Source organism: Phocoena phocoena, chromosome 14 (genome assembly GCF_963924675.1).
Source record: "Phocoena phocoena chromosome 14, mPhoPho1.1, whole genome shotgun sequence".
NCBI lineage: Eukaryota > Metazoa > Chordata > Mammalia > Artiodactyla > Phocoenidae > Phocoena > Phocoena phocoena.
In genome coordinates this window covers 51,166,298-51,183,624 of record NC_089232.1, presented here as the reverse complement: position 1 = coordinate 51,183,624, position 17,327 = coordinate 51,166,298, and the positions used below count along the sequence as shown (strand labels likewise).

Sequence of the window (17,327 nt, the reverse complement as noted above, 5' to 3'; positions counted from 1 at the left end):
TTTGAACAGATCACCAAGTTCCAGAACTAGGTCTAGCTCAGATTTACAGATTTAAAATATTGATAGGATTTCCTTAATATGTCAATAATCAAATAGTTAAATAACTTATTTAACGTCCAACTAAAATTCACATTATACTGGTATTTACTGCAACAAAGTTATTATTTACATTAATCAACTGGCAATAGGCGGATACAACACACTTAAATTATTGCTCAATAAAAGCATAATCCATGACTTGATATATATTTGTAGAAATTAATCAAATTTAGTTGAATCTTTAGATTGCCTGTTCACTTTTCCTCTTTTGAACTCTTCGATGATTTAAACTGAAAAAAAAAAAAAGACTTTTAAAAACAGGTCATAATAATATTACAGCTAACAAAAATACCATTAAAAACAAAACTTTTAATAATTATTAAAAGCTTCAAGTCACTACACTTAAGAGTGTAACAACAGCGTGTTGTAATTTGAATTCATTTGCACTGAAATAAATTATCGTCCTTCGTTTCTATTTTCGAAGTACTCATCAACATTGTTCTCTAATAATAATCGACCCTGGTAATCTCAGTTTCCAGCATTTCGCTCTATGGGAACACCTTCAAGCGCTAAAAAGGCTTATAAAAAAAAAGAAAAGAATTATTGAGAATAATTATAAAGATCACATGAGTTTGTCATCCCGAGAGCTAGGGAGATTCTCCTTTCTTTCTAGTTTCAAAGGAGTACAATTAAAACGTACAGGTAAAGCTCGAAGGTCTTTTTTTTTATTGTGCGTGGGACGGTCTTCCGCTTCTCTTTGTATTCCATTTTACCTTCCGCCTTCATCCTCCCGGCCCCCTCACTCTTTCCTCCAGGTCCATTTTCCTCGAGGTTTCAGAGTCGTGCTCCCTCCGGTAAAAAGGAAGTGTCGGTATTTTCAAACTTTCTCCGTGGCCACCCAGGCTCCCACCCTCCCCGCCCCCACCGGCCGCAGGAGCAAGCACCTGGCGAACCCGGCGCGCACCTGGGGAGGGGATGGTATTCCCAAAGGCCTCGTTCCGAGTGGGGGAGGGGAGGGAGTCTGTTCCCTCCCCCCGCCTCCCGGCGGTGACTCATAGCCGAGAACTGGCCGGCAGAGGTGAGCAGACGCGGGCAGGGGCCGGGGGCGGGGCCGCCAGGTCTGGAAGGTCTGCTCCGCCCCGCCGAGCGTCCAAAGCGCGCAGCCCGTCGGCCAGCTCGCACCGTGCTCCTGGCCCCGGGGCACCTCGCTGTCGTCCTCCCGACGCGGACCCGCGCGTCCCAGGTCTCGCGCCTTCCCGCCGGCCAGCGGGCTCCCGGCGGCCTACTCTGTCCGCGCGTCCTCCCGCGAGCCCCCGGCCCGCCTCGAGCCCCTCGCGCCCCTGTCCTCGGCGCGCACAACATGGCGCCCCCCCACGTCCTTGCGTTCGGGCTCCTGCTCGCCGCTGCGACGGCGGCGGTGGCCGCGGCCCAGGAAGGTGAGGAGCGGAGTTGCGGGGTTAGGAGGACCAAGGGGTGGCGGCCCTCGCGCCCTAGACGTAACCTGCGGGGACTGGGCGGGCGGCCGCGCTTCTCCGCCCGGAGACGGACGGCGCGGGGCTGCCTAGGCTCTGTGCGGGTGGGAGGCAGCGGGAAGGCGCCCACTCGCGCGAGCCGGAGGGAGCAGCCTCGCCTGGCGCTCTGCGCGCCTCTCTCGGATATGGACCGGAGCAGGGGCGGAGGGGAAGGCGGGGAGCAGAGTGGCTGCGGCTGCGGCCGCCTCGACGCGCCCACCTTCTTCGGCCCCTGCGCACTTGGGGTTTTGGTGAAGTGGAAACCTGCCCGGGTCGGGAGGGGACTCTGCGACTGCGACCTGCGGCCCCGCCCCTCCCCGGGCACCTGCGGTGGGCCCCGGATGTGGGTCTCGGGCGGGGACTAGCGGCTGCGTTGAGACCTCTTGGGCCGCTACGCACCTGTGCGCGGGGAGGAGGGCCTTAACTACGAGGTGTGTGGATGTTTTCTCTTCAAGGATCATATAAATAATGCCAAGTTTTTTGTAGGGAACCCAGATATATCGATAATCGTAAAGAGTAAAAAAAAAAGTCATATTGGGGCTTCCCTGGTGGAGCAGTGGTTAAGAGTTCGTCTGCCGATGCAGGGGACACGGGTTCGTGCCCCGGTCCGCGAAGATCCCACATGCCGCGGAGCGGCTGGGCCCGTGAGCCGTGGCCGCTGAGCCTGCGCGTCCGGAGCCTGTGCTCTGTAACGGGAGAGGCCACAACAGTGAGAGGGCCACGTATCGCAAAAAAAAAAAAAAAAAAAAAGTCATATTGAAACCACGTTAAGAGAATCCCGTAATTAATAATTGGGGGGCTTCCCTGGTGGCGCAGTGGTTGAGAGTCCGCCTGCCGATGCAGGCGACACGGGTTCGTGCCCCGGTCTGCGAAGATTCCCACATGCCGCGGAGTGGCTGGGCCCGTGAGCCATGGCCGCTGAGCCTGCGCATCCAGAGCCTGTGCTCTGCAAAGGGAGAGGCCAGAACAGTGAGAGGCCCGCGTACGACCAAAAAAAAAAAATAATAATAATAATAATTGGGTATTTTTTTCTTTTAGACATTACTCTAAACATTACCCTAAACCTAAACACGTTGTTTTATGTCTTGATTTTTTTTCCCCCTACATAATATCCAGAGTTTTCCATTTCCTTTAGTCTTGAAAAGCATGATTTAAATGGTACAAAATAATCTATAGCCTGGAAGGTCGCACCATTATCCTAATGTTGGACATGTAGTTTGATTCCAGTTTTTCTTACTCTGGAATAAACATCTTGGCTGCCATCTCTTGATTTATTTGTAAGGTCGTGGCTAGCAGTGAAGTGTCAGTTAGCCACAGTTTTGTGGAAAGGCTTTTGTAGTCTCACCAGCAGGGCTCAGCCTAATTCACTACACTTTCAAAATAATGCAGTTTAATCAACTCACGTTTTTTCAACTTCAATCTGAGGCCAAATAATTTTAAATTGCTTTAAAGTGATGATAGCTGCTGTAGGAGTATGTTCAGAAAGTCTGATTGGTCTCTTTTAAATTTCACATTGTTTAGGCATAAATATGTGCTCTGAGCAGGTATAGTGTAGTGCTGCATAAGATTTTAACTCCTTGAGGACCGCTCTGTACTTTCTCCTTTTATGACCCCGATACTGAGTTTAGTGCTGGACAGATTATATAGGTGGCTCGTATTGATTATAATTTAAACAGGGAAAAACTAAAGCCAACTTGAGATACGAAGGAGCAATATATAAATTCTTTGGTCTGTTGTAATTAGTTTTTGTTTTTAAAGATTGCACTCTCTTAGCTAGACGAAGAAATTAGATGTGCTTGCCATTTGAAGTTAAAATGAACTTTTGAGATAGTCGAAGATATAACTGTTAAATTGACATCAGTATCCAGGATGGGCTGCTTAATAGCACTTTCAAAATCAGGTTCTAGAATTTAATTTAGTTAGGAAGCGCACATCCGGAGGTACCTCCAAATTCAATTGAAAGTATAATTTTTCTAAGATACGAAATTGTCCAAGGGTTGAATATGTTCCTATTAAGTCTCAAGAAGCATCTCTTATTAAGAAAATGAGGTGAGAAGAGGGAGGTAATGTGAGTTATTCACTGATCATAGAATTGGTACTTCTTTAAAGTTAATTTTTATTATATATTGAGATCTAGTTGATTTTACAATGTGTTTCAGGTGTACAGCAAAATGGTTCAGTTATACATATATCCATGCTTTTTAAGATTCTTTTCCCATATAGGTTATTATAGAATATTGAGTGGAGTTCCCTGTGCTATACAGCAGGTCTGTGTTATCTATTTTATTTTATTTTACTTTTTAAATTAAAAGAATTTTTGGCCACGCCGCGTGGCATGTGGAATCTTAGTTCCCCGACCAGGGATCAAACCCACGGCCCCTGTACTGGAAGTGTGGAGTCTTAACCACTGGACCGCCAGGGAAGACCCTTGGTTATCTATTTTATGTATACTAGTGTGTTGTTGATTTTGGGGAAAAGACTCCATGACCTACAGACAAATGTTTATCTAGCAGGACAGGAGGAGGGAAGAAGCTGAGTCTGGGAGTATCACGAAGGCAAAGCTGAATCTGGTGTTTGGAGGGTTTATTCTTGGTTTAAAAAACAAAAATTGGAATGCATGCAAATTAGACTGTCTATATAATATGTACAAACTATTTAGCATAGTGTCAGCCACTCCAATTATAGCTGAAAAATGACACATTCAGGACCACTTTTTAAGGCTGTATGTTCCTGTAACTTGGGCATTATTGTCAGAACGTAATTTAGCTGATCCACCATCAGAGTTGACAGTTGGATCCTCATTTTTTTTTTTTTTTTTTTTTTGCGGTATGCGGGCCTCTCACTGTTGTGGCCTCTTCCGTTGCGGAGCACAGGCTCCGGATGCGCAGGCTCATTGGCCATGGCTCACGGGCCCAGCCGCTCCGTGGCATGTGGGATCTTCCCAGACCGGGGCGCGAACGCGCGTCCCCTGCATCGACAAGCGGACTCTCAACCACTGCGCCACCAGGGAAGCCCTGGATCCTCATTTTTAAAGTGGATTTTTTTCCCCTGCAGGATGTGTGTGTGAAAACTACAAACTGACCACAAACTGCTCTGTGAATGCACATGGTCAGTGCCAGTGTACTTCAATCGGTACACAACATTCCGTCATTTGCACAAAACGTGAGTAGAATATCCTCATTACCTTTAAGTTTTATTTTGACTTACACTTCTTTAATTGATTTGTCTTGAGTCGGGAAGCGTTTAATTGGCTTAAATCTGAATCATGTTATTTTGTCAACATTATCTCATCTCTAAAGTTTCTTATGATTTAGAAAGTAAACCTGGGAACTTGTAAGTCTACGGTAATCTTTGGCCCTGGAAGTTTGGAGTAAATTAAATTTTTTCCTTAAGCATACAACAGCAGTTATTTTTCACTTTGACGTGACTTTTTCACTTTTCAGTGGCTTCCAAATGTTTGGTGATGAAGGCAGAAATGAGTGGCTCCAAGGCTGGGAGAAGAGTGAAACCAGAGGGCGCTATCCAGAATAATGACGGGCTCTATGATCCCGAGTGTGACGACAAGGGGCTCTTTAAAGCCAAGCAGTGCAATGGCACCTCCACGTGCTGGTGTGTGAACACTGCTGGGGTCAGAAGAACCGATAAGGACAGTGAAATATCCTGCTCCGAGCCAGTGAGGACCTTGTGAGTTGGGCTACCTATAAATTACTTGTTTTCATGCTTTTTGGATTTGTTTAACTAAATTTAGTTTTGAACATGTAATGTGATTTTGTGATTTAGAATTCAAAAGATAGAAGAGAGTGGACAGTGACAAGCCCCCATCCCATCTCAGTCCCCCATTTACTCAGTTTACTTCCATAGAACAGATGTCATCAGTTTATGCCATAACCTTCCAGAGATCTTCTGTGAATTTACTAGCAATGTAGTTTTTCTTATTTTTAAATTTTTTTCTTATGGTAGCATACTAAACATAATTTTCCTTAATTTATTTTTACTTAACACTCTTCAGTATTTTAAAGTACAGTTAGTGTTAAATGTATATGAATGATTTAAGTTATGTATATATTTGCTCATTTATTGTGTCTAACAGCGAGGTTTGATTGTTTCAGGGATTAGGTAATGGAAAGGAATGGAAATACACTGCAGCTAGCTTAAGCCAAAAAGATTTTATTGGAAAGGACTAGAAAGACCAAGGCAGACACTCTCTCCACTTCTGTCTTCTGGAGCCTTGTGGCCACTTTTCTGTTTCTCTCAGTGCCTTTTTGTCTCTTCCCATGAGCGGGACCCAACATGACCAACTAAGCCTTAGCTGCCTATATGTTATTTGTTTTCATGCTTTTTGGATTCATTTAATTAAATTTAGTTTTGAATATGTAATATGTGATCTTGAGTGTGGTGACCAGAGGCCAGAGGGTCCATGTTAGAAAGCCTGAGTTCTTTATGAATGATGTGTGTGAGGGCCAAGGAAGACATGAAGGGCATATCTTTTGTATAGATCCTTTTTCTGTTAATTCTCCTGTAATTCCACTTGGGAATTTGGGTATTAGCATATTAAAAAAATAATATAAAAGGCTGAGTTGTTATGGTCAATCAATAGTATTGTCTTTTTACTTTATAGCTGGATCATCATTGAACTAAAACACAAGACAAGAGAAAAACCTTATGATGTTCAAAGTTTGCAGGCGTAAGTGCTATTAAATGCATTATGTTTGCACAGTTGGTACTCAGAACTTCCATCCTACACCATTAGATAAACTAAAACAAGTCTCAATGCGTTTTCATATTTCTGAAAAATAAAATACTGTAAATAATATTTTTAACTTTTTAAAAAAATAGAGGTACAGGAATTGTATATTGTAGTACAATTGTATCCTGTAGTACCCTTCGCTCAGATTTACCAGTAAACATTTTGCCACATTTTCTTTTTATATGTGTATGCATATGTGTGTGTACTTTCTATATCTGAGCATGTATAAATATTATTTCCCCAGAACCATTTGAGAGCAAGTTCTAGATGTCATGCACCTTGACCCCTAAATACTGTGGTGTATCTTTTCCTAGGAACAAAAGGCATTCTCTTACATAACCACTATACAGTTATCAAATTCAGGAAATTTAATGTTAAACCACATCGTGCCAGTTTTCCCGATGTCCTTTGTGGCAATTTTTTCCCCTCTGACCCAGGACCCAGTCTAAGATCATGCATTTAGTTGTTATGACTGTTCAGTCTCTTTAAATATGGAACATTGCTTTGGCATTTCTTTGTCTTGTTTTTCCAATAAAATTTAAATTTTTAATTAATATTTGAATTATAAACCATGACATTGATATTTTTGAAGAGTATGGGCAAATTGTTTTATAGAATGTCCCTCAATTTTGGATTTGTCTCATGTTTCCTCATAATTAAATACAGGTAATTCATTTTTGACAGGAAAGCTACTTAAAGTGATCTTGTGTCCGTCTCAGTACTTCACATTGGGAGGCACACAACATCAGCTTGTCCCTTTACTAGTAATGTTAACTGGTCAGGGTGGTGTCCACCAGGTTTCTCTGCTATGGAGTTACCACTTTGCTTTTTGTAATTAATAAGTATAACCTGTGGGTAGATACTTGGATACTGTGTAAATATCCTGTTTCTAGTCAAACTAGAACTCAGCAGTTTTTGTATCAATTATTATGATGATAGTTGCAAAATGGCACAAAATTTTTTTACAGTGCACTCAAGGAGGTAATCACAAGTCGTTATCAACTGGATCCAAAATATATCACAAATATTCTGGTAAGTTTTTTTTTTTTTTTTTTTTTTGCAAGTGAGCTTTAACAGAAAATTGGTCAGATAGTTTGGTTTGGGTATGATTTTTGATAGTGGTTAAACTGCATTTGAATAACAGTTTAAGCCCTGGGCACTTAATCCTGCAAATCCGCTGTTATTGTTTTCCTTCCGTAGTCTTTGAAAACCTCAGTTTACCCTTAAAGAAAATGTATCTCTTACTATTCCTAACACATGCCAGTCTTCACACCTTGGAAAACCTCTCTCTGTGGTTGTTTCTGGCAATACTTAGGATGCTACGTAGTCCTGTTTTCTCTGGTTTCAGGAGCTAGTCTTTAATCGGTTAGCCCTTCCTTAACTCTTTCAACTTTGGTTGAAAAATGCTTGAATAGTGTGATGGAACTCTTTCAAGGCAGAAGATTGCTGTCATTTTTTAAAAGACTTTTTGGTAGGGACAGACTTTTTTCCTTCCTAAAAACAGAACATGGTAAATGCCACTGCATTTTGGATTGCATTTCTTTAGCATTTTAGCATTAAAGTAGTTCTAACCAAATAAGGTACTTTAATATCTTGTTTAAAATCTTTTGAAAATTCTCTTTTGAAAAGAAAATTATAACTATCTTTGGTTGCATTGCTATTTTAATTCCTTTGGATAGATTTTTAAAACCTCCCAAAGATTTTGAAATTATTGGTGATAAACCCAATTATCCACTAATGGCAAGAAACACTGACACATGCAGATTACAGAAAATCCAACACTGAATATTCTGATTATTGAACAATGATATTTTCATACAGTTTTGGTTATAGTAATATTAATTTGTATTTTTCAATTTTTCCCCCAGTATGAGAATGATGTTATCGTTATTGATCTGGTACAAAATTCTTCTCAGAAAACTCAGAATGATGTGGACATAGCTGATGTGGCTTATTATTTTGAAAAAGATGTGAGTATAATCTTCCTCATTTTATTCCTGTGTTTAGAAATGTAATGTTGTCTATCATGCCTCAGTGGACTCAAGATCTTTCACCTGTTTATCTACTTTTAGATCAACTGTATGAATAACTGTTCTCCAACTGGTTCTCACGCTGCAATTAATTTTGTCCTCCTTGTCGTTCACACTCACCTTTCTTATACCCCTTTCTTACTTGCTTGTATATTTATGCCTTTTTATCACATTGTTCTGCCTAGAATATCTTCTCTCCTATGATTTTTACTACCTCCTTGGCAGTTATTTAGTTTGTGAGTGTAGCCTTCCCCTACTATAATTTCCATTAACAAGAGACTATGTAAAAAATGCTGTGTGGGGCTTCCCTGGTGGCGCAGTGGTGGAGAATCCGCCTGCTGATGCAGGGGACACAGGTTCATGCCCCGGTCCGGGAGGATCCCACATGCCGCGGAGCGGCTGGGCCCTTGAGCCATGGCCGCGGAGCCTGTGCGTCCGGAGCCTGTGCTCCTCGGCGGGAGAGGCCACAACAGCGAGAGGCCCGCGTACCGAAAAAAAAAAAAAAAAAAAAAAAAATGCTGTGTAACTGGTGTGATTAAAATGTTTGTTTAAACTTTAATATACTGAAGTGAGCTATTTTCTTCTTTTTTTTTTTTTCCTGAGCCCATCTCCTGGAATTTCAGTTATGTGTATGTTAGACCACTTGATAGTAACCACAGGGGCACTGAGGCTTTGTTCTTTTTTAAAAAGTTTTTTTGGCTGTGCTGTACAGCATGGGAGATCTTAGTTCCCTGACCAGGGATCGAACCCGTGCCCCCTGAAATGGAAGCATGGAGTGTTAACCACTGGACCACCAGGGAAGTCCCTTAAGTGAATTATTTCCTGATGAAATCTGGGATTCACTTCAAAATAACAAGACCAAGGAATTCCCTGGCGGTCCAGTGGTTAGGACTCCGCGATTTCACTGCCAAGGGCTTGAGTTCGATCCCTGGTCAGGGAACTAAGATCCCAGAAGCCAAGCGATGCAGCAAAACAAAACAAAATAAAACCCCACAAAACAAAGAAAGAAAACAAAAAACCAGACTGGGAGAGGCTGGGGGGGTGGGGATAGAAGGAAGAGTAGATAAAATAAGGTTGGCTATGTGTTTATGTTATTGAATCTGAGTTAACAGGTACATGGGATCTCATTATTCTTTCTACTTTTGTATATGTTTGAAATTTTCCTGTCATTAAAGTGGTGGGTATTTTTTGTTTTTTTCTTCCTTATGTTTCAATGGATGAGATTGTTATCACCAAAACCGTAAAGATTCTTGGCAGCAGTTCTTTTGGTACATAATTGGCACATAATTCTATGTGGCCATGGTAGGTTTTCTTAACTATTTTAAATTGCTTTTCTCCTTCTCAATGTAGGTTAAAGATGAATCCTTGTTCCAGTCCAACAGAATGGACCTGAGAGTAAATGGGGAACTACTGGATCTGGATCCTAGTCGAACTTCAATTTACTATGTTGATGAAAAACCACCTGAATTTTCAATGCAGGGTCTACAAGCTGGTATAATTGCTGTCATTGTGGTTGTGGCAGTAGCAATTACTGCTGGGATTGCTGTGCTGGTGAGTATAGGACAAGTAAAATTTCATTTCAGGGTCTCTTCTTTGAAGAAAAGGTGATAATATGAAAAAGCCACAACCGTGTGCCAAAACAAGTTAATGAAACCAAGTCTTCATTTTTTGTAATCCTTTATGCTGAATGAATCTGTTGCGTTTCCGGTCCCTTTTTATAAAATAGTCAACCTTATGAAGCAAGAAAGGATACTGATCTGAGAAAAGCTTGTAGCTGAGCACCTCACAGGTTGGTTACATTGCTGTCAAATAGCAAACGTCCTTCAGCTGTCCTCACTGCACACAGGAGTGCAGTTCAACACTGTTGCCAGGGTTAATGCAAAGTAACCTGAATTCCCAAACCATTCAGTGAGATGAAACTACAGAACACAAATTAATGTTAGCATAAAAAAGAATTAAAAGGGATAAGTGTGAAGCAGCAGTTCAAAATAAAAGATTTAATGTAAACTGAACTTAGCAGTGCTTCAGAAGAAGACTGTATCACCTGAACAAGCAGCGTTCGTTCTAGCTATGTAAGGGTACTTCAGCATCAGGAGATTTTACCAACGCAACAAATTCAGAAATAGATTTGATGGTATATGAGAAGTTATATTTTCAGTTCAGCAGCATTATCACACTTGGCTATCCATCTGGAAGAAAACAGAAGTTGGATTCCTGTTTCACCCCACCAGGGCTGGCCGTATTGCTCAGCTGTGTGTGAATAGCACGTTTTGGAGCACAGCAGCGTGAAAGGAGTTGGGCAGTATACCCATGTTCAAACACAAATTCTAGACGGGTTACAGTTCAAAATGTTAAAGAATAAAGTCTCAAAATTAATTTAGGAGATGTTGTACAACCTTGTGATAAAAGAAACCAAGTAAGGTGGGAAATCTGGAATCCATGAAGGAAGAAGTATATATTTGACTTCATTGAAATTAAATATTTTGTATGGCAGAGATACTGTAAAGTGAAAAAAATGTCAATGATAGGCTCGGGGAAAATACTATGCATAAAACAAAAGATTATTATGCATACTATATAAAGGGTTCTTAGAAAATGATGAGGAAACTAAAGAAAGAGTGGTAACAGGTGTGAATAGACAATTTACAGAAAAGGAATTCCAGATGGCAGATAAACACATGAAAGGTTCATCATAGAAATCTAATTGTCCTACAGAAATGAAAGCACAAGTACATGAGGAAGCATGGTCAAGGTCATGTATTCCAGCGTTGCTAGTAAGGTGAATCTGGAAACAGCCTGAGTGTACATCCAGAGGAGGATGGATGAGTAAACTGTGGGGTATCCATGCCATGGAATAAAGTGGCTATTAAAAAGAAGGAGTTCAAAAAAAAAAAAGGAGGAGTTCAATCTATAGCTTTTGATCTGGAAGGATTCCTGTGATGTGGATACAGGGTGTGCAAAGAGGGAAATGATACTCTGCATGATCCCATTTGTTTTTTGAGACCCCCTAAAACTTACATGCACGTGTTCATACATTTGTGTCAGGATGTGGAAGAATCACACATTTCACCAAAGATTATTCATTGTTTTCTCTGCATTTGAGAAACAATGTCTACGGATAGATTTTAAAATTAAATTGGTTCATATCAGAATTGTGTTCATTAAAAGCATATGTGTCAATTTAGACTAACTTTTTGTTTGGGTAGCAGTCCTCAAATAGTAATCATTTTTCTTCCATATAGGTTGTTTCCAGAAAGAAAAGAATGGCAAAATATGAGAAAGCTGAGGTAAGTGGATTATTTAATTTAAAAGGCCCTTGTTTTAATCTCTTACTCCTAATAATCCCTATACCTTCCAGACACTGACAGGTCTCAATTACACTTGAGTCCCTTTATAGTATAGTCCTTAGGGTCTTAGGGAGAGTCTCACAATGCTAAATTTTCTTGCACGAGTTCCATAGCAGACCAGATTATGTTGACTTCTGACCACTTACTGGCTAGGCAAGTTATTTAACTTCCCTTAAGCCTCCGTGTTTCCTTTATCTGCAAAACGGGGATAATAGTACAGACCCATTGTAAGGATTTAATAAAGTAATCTGTGTAAAGTGCCGATCCCATGCTTGCCGCACAGCAAGATGTTTGCCATCCGTAGTAGTTTGTCATCTTGTCTCGGTTCTGCCTATAATTAATTGTGTGATCTCAGACAAATCATTTAATTCTAAACTTCAGTTTCCTCACCCATAAAGTAAAAGATTCAAAATAGAAAATGAATTGGTTCTTCCTATATTTAAAAATGGTATACATTTAACAAAAATATTACCCATTCTTAAAGATTTAGCTTACCTGCTACTTCCCTCTGTCACTTTGGCCATCTTACCTCTAAAAAGCAATTTGGATCATGTACTTAATGTGTGTTTCCTTGTAATATACCTTTTTTAAAAAAAATTTAAATAAGTCATAAATGTGGAAGAGAATTTTCTTGCATTCCTTTTTGATTTTTAAGCTATTTTCAGAATAAACAAAAGACTGGGTCCAAAATTATTTTAATTTTTTCTTTTTCCCTCTATTTCAGATAAAGGAGATGGGTGAAATGCATAGGGAACTCAATGCATAACACTAATTTGAAGAGTAACTATAAGAAGGGAAATTAGCAAACAGAGTCAGATTACAAACGTATGAACATGGGGCAAAGAGAAGATCTTTGAAGACCACTATTGTGTTAGTTAACATCATATATTTGTAACAGTTAAACCTGTACTCAAAATATAAGCAGTTTGAAATTGACTTAAAGTTTGACCACAAGTATCATATATATATATGCAGATCTGATATAAAACCCAGAATTTGAACTGCATAGTTTGAATTATTTATGCCTAACATTGAAGGGTATGCATTAAATATGCTTCCACAGTAGAGTCTGAGTGACTACTGTCTCGTCTGTTTGTGATTAAAATAGCTGCCTTTCTGTCTACTTTGAGTCTTGTACATATAAATGTTTTTTATGAACTATGAAATAAAAGATTTAAAAAATGACTTTCCTATCTTCATTTCAATCATATTGAATCAAATTTCATAGTATACAAATAATAGGCTAAGAAATGCTCTGAATGCTAGCTACAAATTAGAACTTGCGTGAGTCCTTATAATCATGTATATTCAATATAAAATTTATAACCTGTAGTGTGTAACTTTTTTAATAACATTTTTTAAAAAAAATATTTATTTATCTATTTTGGCTGCGCCAGGTCTTCGTTGCGGCACGCAGGCTCTTTAGCTGTGGCATGTGGACTTCTTAGCGGCATGCAGGATCTAGTTCCCCCACCAGGGGTTGAACCTGGGCCCCCTGCATTGGGAGCACGGAGTCTTACCCACTGGAGCACCAGGGAAGTCCCTGTAGTGTGTAACATCTACACAGAAAAACCAAACAATTTTATTCTGCATGCATCTCAGATTCTATTTTAGTCAAAGTGACATTTTGACAGACACTTAATACCTTGAGGCAGAATTGATGGAGAATGTTGTGAACCATGAATTCCATGGTTGGTTGAATTAGAAGCACCGTTTTTTTCAACTGAATAATTATGGTACAAACACATTTTATATGAAGTTAAAGTATCCTGAAATGTTTTGCTTTTCTTAGGAAATTTTTAAAAACACTATGAAAAGAACATTAAAGAAAATATAAAAACTAGACTTAAACATTGGGATATGTTTTTTAACATATGTTTAACATTTTTTAACATTATGTTTTAAACAAGGGGTATGATTTTTATCCCTTCCGTAGCAGGCAAATCCTAGGATGGCCCCTAAGATTTCTTACCCATGATGTATATGCTCTATGTAATTTCTTCCCTTAGAGTGTGGGCAAGATCTGTGAATATGATAGGCTATCACCCCTGAGATTGTTATATGGCAAAGGTGAAGGGATTCTGTAGATGCAGTTACGATCCCTCATCACTTGACTCAATTAAAAGGGAGATTACAAAAGACTGCCTAAAAGTAAGAGACAAAAAGCAGAAATAGACGTGCTCTCCTGTTAACCTTAAAGCAAACTGCTGTGTTTTGGAGAGAGTCACCTATCAGGAAATGGCAGGCCGACCCTAGTGGCTGAGGGCATCAGTCCCTCAACCATGGAAGTGAATTCTGTCAACAACCAGTGAGCTCAGAAGAGGACCTCAGCTCCTGATGAGAGCAACCCTGGTGACATTTTCACTGCAGTCTCGAGACCCTGAGGAAAAGACCCAGTCACGCTTTGCTTGGGATTCCAGACCTATAGAAAGTGAGGTGATAAATGTTTATTGTCTTAAGATGCTAAATTTGTGGTAATTTGTTACACAGCAACAAAAACTAGTAGTAGAAAGTAATGAGAACTTTAAAGACAGAATAGCGGATACAAGGAACAGCCACCAACCCAGGGCTGAGACAGCACCCAGAGAAGAGACCCGCTACTTCCGCCAAGCCCCACACCCTGGGCTGGAATCCAGACCTTGTGGGAGAGGGCATTATGGTTTGATAAAGAGCAGAGAAGTTGCTGTGGTGCTGCACTGGCAGAACTTTTTGAAAATCTTTTGTGGAGCTTACTGGAAAAATTTGCTCTCAAGGGCAGGAGTCATCAAACTATAACCTGCAGCCTGGTCTGCCACCTGTTTTTAAACAGTCTGGGAGTTACGGATGGTGTTTGCATTTTAAATGGTTGAAAAAATTTAAAGAACATTTCATGATATGTGAAAATTACATGGAATAAAAATCTGTGTCCATAAAGTTTTATTGGAGCACAGCTACACTCATTTGTTTACGTGTTGTGTGTGGCTGATTTGCACTACAAGGGCAGTTGAGTAATTGTAACAGACCGGGCCAGTGGAATGCAAAGCCTAACTATTACTCTGGTCCTTTACAGAAAAAGTTTGCTGACGCCTGCTCTAGGGTGCTGAGGGATAGCTCCTCATAGGGAGGTGTCCTGCCCGACACCTACGGCACTGTATAAAGCTGCCTTTTATACCTGGGGTGTAGCAGTTGGTGCTCCGGGAAGCTGCCATCTGCTGTCCAGGGCTGTAGAAGCCCTGGGTGCTGCAGGAGCTGGGCACTGGGGAAGCAGCAGGTGCCACAGGGGAAACAATACCCTTTCTTCTTGCAGTGTCTCTCCAGCGCCCTCTACCGACAAAGCTTCAGAGCATGCACAAAGGGTGAATTTGGAGCTAAGAGGTAATAAATCAGTTAACTCTTCAACCCAGTGCCCTCTAGTTTCTGTTCTACCTCTTCTGAAGCTACTCCTGCCAAAAATCAACACTGACCAGCTAATTGACAGTTTCCTCGGTATTGAATCATTTGATCTCTCCACAGCTTATCACCACAATGACTGCCCCATATCCTACCCCAGTATGTTGCCTTCTTTGGCTTCACTGGCATCACTCCTCTGTTTTGTTTTCTCTTCTGCTGACTCTGAAATACTGATGTTCCCAGGATTTATCCTTTCTTCTATTTTTTCCTCTCTTTTTCTTCTGGGAGGATTTCATCATTCCCTTGCTTTAGTTACCATCCAAGTCCTGATGATAACAGAAATACCATCTCCATTCTTTTTTTAAAGAAATTAATTAATTTATTTTTGGCTGTGTTGGGTCTTCGTTTCTGTGCGAGGGCTTTCTCTAGTTACAGCGAGCGGGGGCCACTCTTCATCGTGGTGTGCGGGCCTCTCACTGTCGTGGCCTCTCTTGTTGCGGAGCACAAGCTCCAGACGTGCAGGCTCAGTAGTTGTGGCTCACAGGCCTAGTTGCTCTGCGGCATGTGGGATCTTCCCAGACCAGGGCTCGAACCCGTGTCCCCTGCACTGGCAGGCAGATTCTCAACCACTGCGCCACCAGGGAAGCCCCAATCTCCATTCTTGTAATTCACCCTGAGTTCTACACTAAACTACGTTTCACTTAACTAGCCTTTAATGACTTCATCATCTTCCTCCAAGAACCTAGTGAACTCTTATATTCTCAGAATCAGTTAATGGCATTGTCACCAGGTACCAAGTCCCAAGTTCTTTTTTCTCTCTTAACTTCTCCATTCTTTTAGTCATCAGGCCCTGAGATTCTCCCTCAGGAATAAATCTGCCTCTAATTTGCCTCTCTTACACATTTTCACTGATCTCTTCACCACCAATCTATTCCTTTTCTAAACCAAATCCCACGTTGCTCCCAGAATTATTTGCCTAAAGTTGATCATAGCACTTTTCTGCCCCTTCCCCCTGCCAGTCTGGCCCTGCACTGGGTGCTGTTTCCCCTTTTGGCTGCCCACCTTCCCGTCTCCTCTTGCATTTGGGGAGAGTCCTCCTGTGTGTGGTATTGGCAGCCAGTTCTCCAACTCCCTCTGCAGAAATTTAAGGGTGGTTATCCTCCCTCTGCTCTGAGCATCAGGGTACAGGCACCTCCACCTAGGACTTGGAATCTTGTGATGAAAACAAAGAACAGTTGAGAAAACTCTCAAGGGCAGCGATGGGGTGAGACCAATGGCAGCCGCAGGAGTGTTCCGCGAGTGGGATCCCAGCCCTCTAGCTATGGTCACTCTGCCTGGCCTCTCTTGGTTCCTCCTTTGTCTCCAGTGCCAATACCCTGCTCCAAAACTTTACCACTTGCCTAGATGTAATTTCTGGCTTCCTTCCTCTTCGCTCTCAATCCTTCCTGTGTATTATTCCCAGAACAACGAAAATGGTCACAATCTACCTTATTTCCCATTATACTTCAATATATCCAACTTTGCTGCATTCAAGATTTTCCTTCCCATTCCTCAAATTTTCCTGTTCCCCAGTCCTTTTATACTTTGCTTGGGCTTGACCATGCCTTTGCTTATGTTCTTTCTTTTCTTTTTTTTTTTTTTTTTTGCGGTACGTGGGCCTCTCACCGTTGTGGCCTCTCTCATTGAGGAGCACAGGCTCCGGACACGCAGGCCCAGCGGCCATGGCTCATGGGCCCAGCCGCTCCGCGGCATGTGGGATCTTCCCGGACCAGGGCACGAACCCGTGTCCCCTGCATCGGCAGGCGGACTCTCAACCACTGCGCCACCAGGGAAGCCCTTTTTTCTTAAAATTGAGGTATGGTTGATGTACAATGTTATATAAGTTTCAGGTGTACAACATAGTGATTCACAATTTTTAAAGTTTATATATTTTTTAACATCTTTATTGGAGTATGATTGCTTTACAATGGTGTGTGAAAGGTTATATTCTTATGTTCTTTCTTACATCTGGAATATCCTCTACTTAGTCAAGGCCCAGCTTAAGATTCCCTTTCATGAAGCCTTTCTTAACACTTTAGTCTCAGCTCTTTCTACTTCTTTCAACATGAAGGGGATCAGGATATGCTACCCCCAAATATGCCACTTTGGCATAAGGATTTTTTTGAGCTAAAGGCAATTGAGAATCAACAGATGCAGAAAGAGTTCTCTGCCCTCCCCTTATCTGCCTAAAATCAGGGCATAAATTCCCTTTGTGAAGGTGTTTCCCCCGACCCATCACCAGAGA

General features: G+C 41.4%; 1 protein-coding gene across 1 annotated transcript; it reads left to right on the top strand.

The window, feature by feature from the left end:
* Positions 1-1,197: 1,197 nt before the first annotated feature.
* EPCAM (epithelial cell adhesion molecule) lies at positions 1,198-12,867 on the top strand. Its single transcript, XM_065890769.1, has 9 exons — positions 1,198-1,475; positions 4,605-4,712; positions 4,994-5,234; positions 6,169-6,234; positions 7,266-7,329; positions 8,166-8,267; positions 9,678-9,878; positions 11,570-11,614; positions 12,399-12,867. Exons 1-9 carry the CDS (start codon positions 1,400-1,402, stop codon positions 12,438-12,440), a joined length of 945 nt encoding a protein of 314 aa, XP_065746841.1. The 5' UTR covers positions 1,198-1,399; the 3' UTR covers positions 12,441-12,867.
* Positions 12,868-17,327: the final 4,460 nt, after the last annotated feature.

Bases quoted from the DNA above. Each gene is read 5' to 3' on its own strand.
- EPCAM (XM_065890769.1), top strand. From the start codon at position 1,400: ATGGCGCCCCCCCACGTCCTTGCGTTCGGGCTCCTGCTCGCCGCTGCG. The intron at 7,330-8,165 runs GTAAGTTTTTTT...TTTTTCCCCCAG, and splicing joins AATATATCACAAATATTCTG to TATGAGAATGATGTTATCGT. The intron at 8,268-9,677 runs GTGAGTATAATC...TTCTCAATGTAG, and splicing joins CTTATTATTTTGAAAAAGAT to GTTAAAGATGAATCCTTGTT.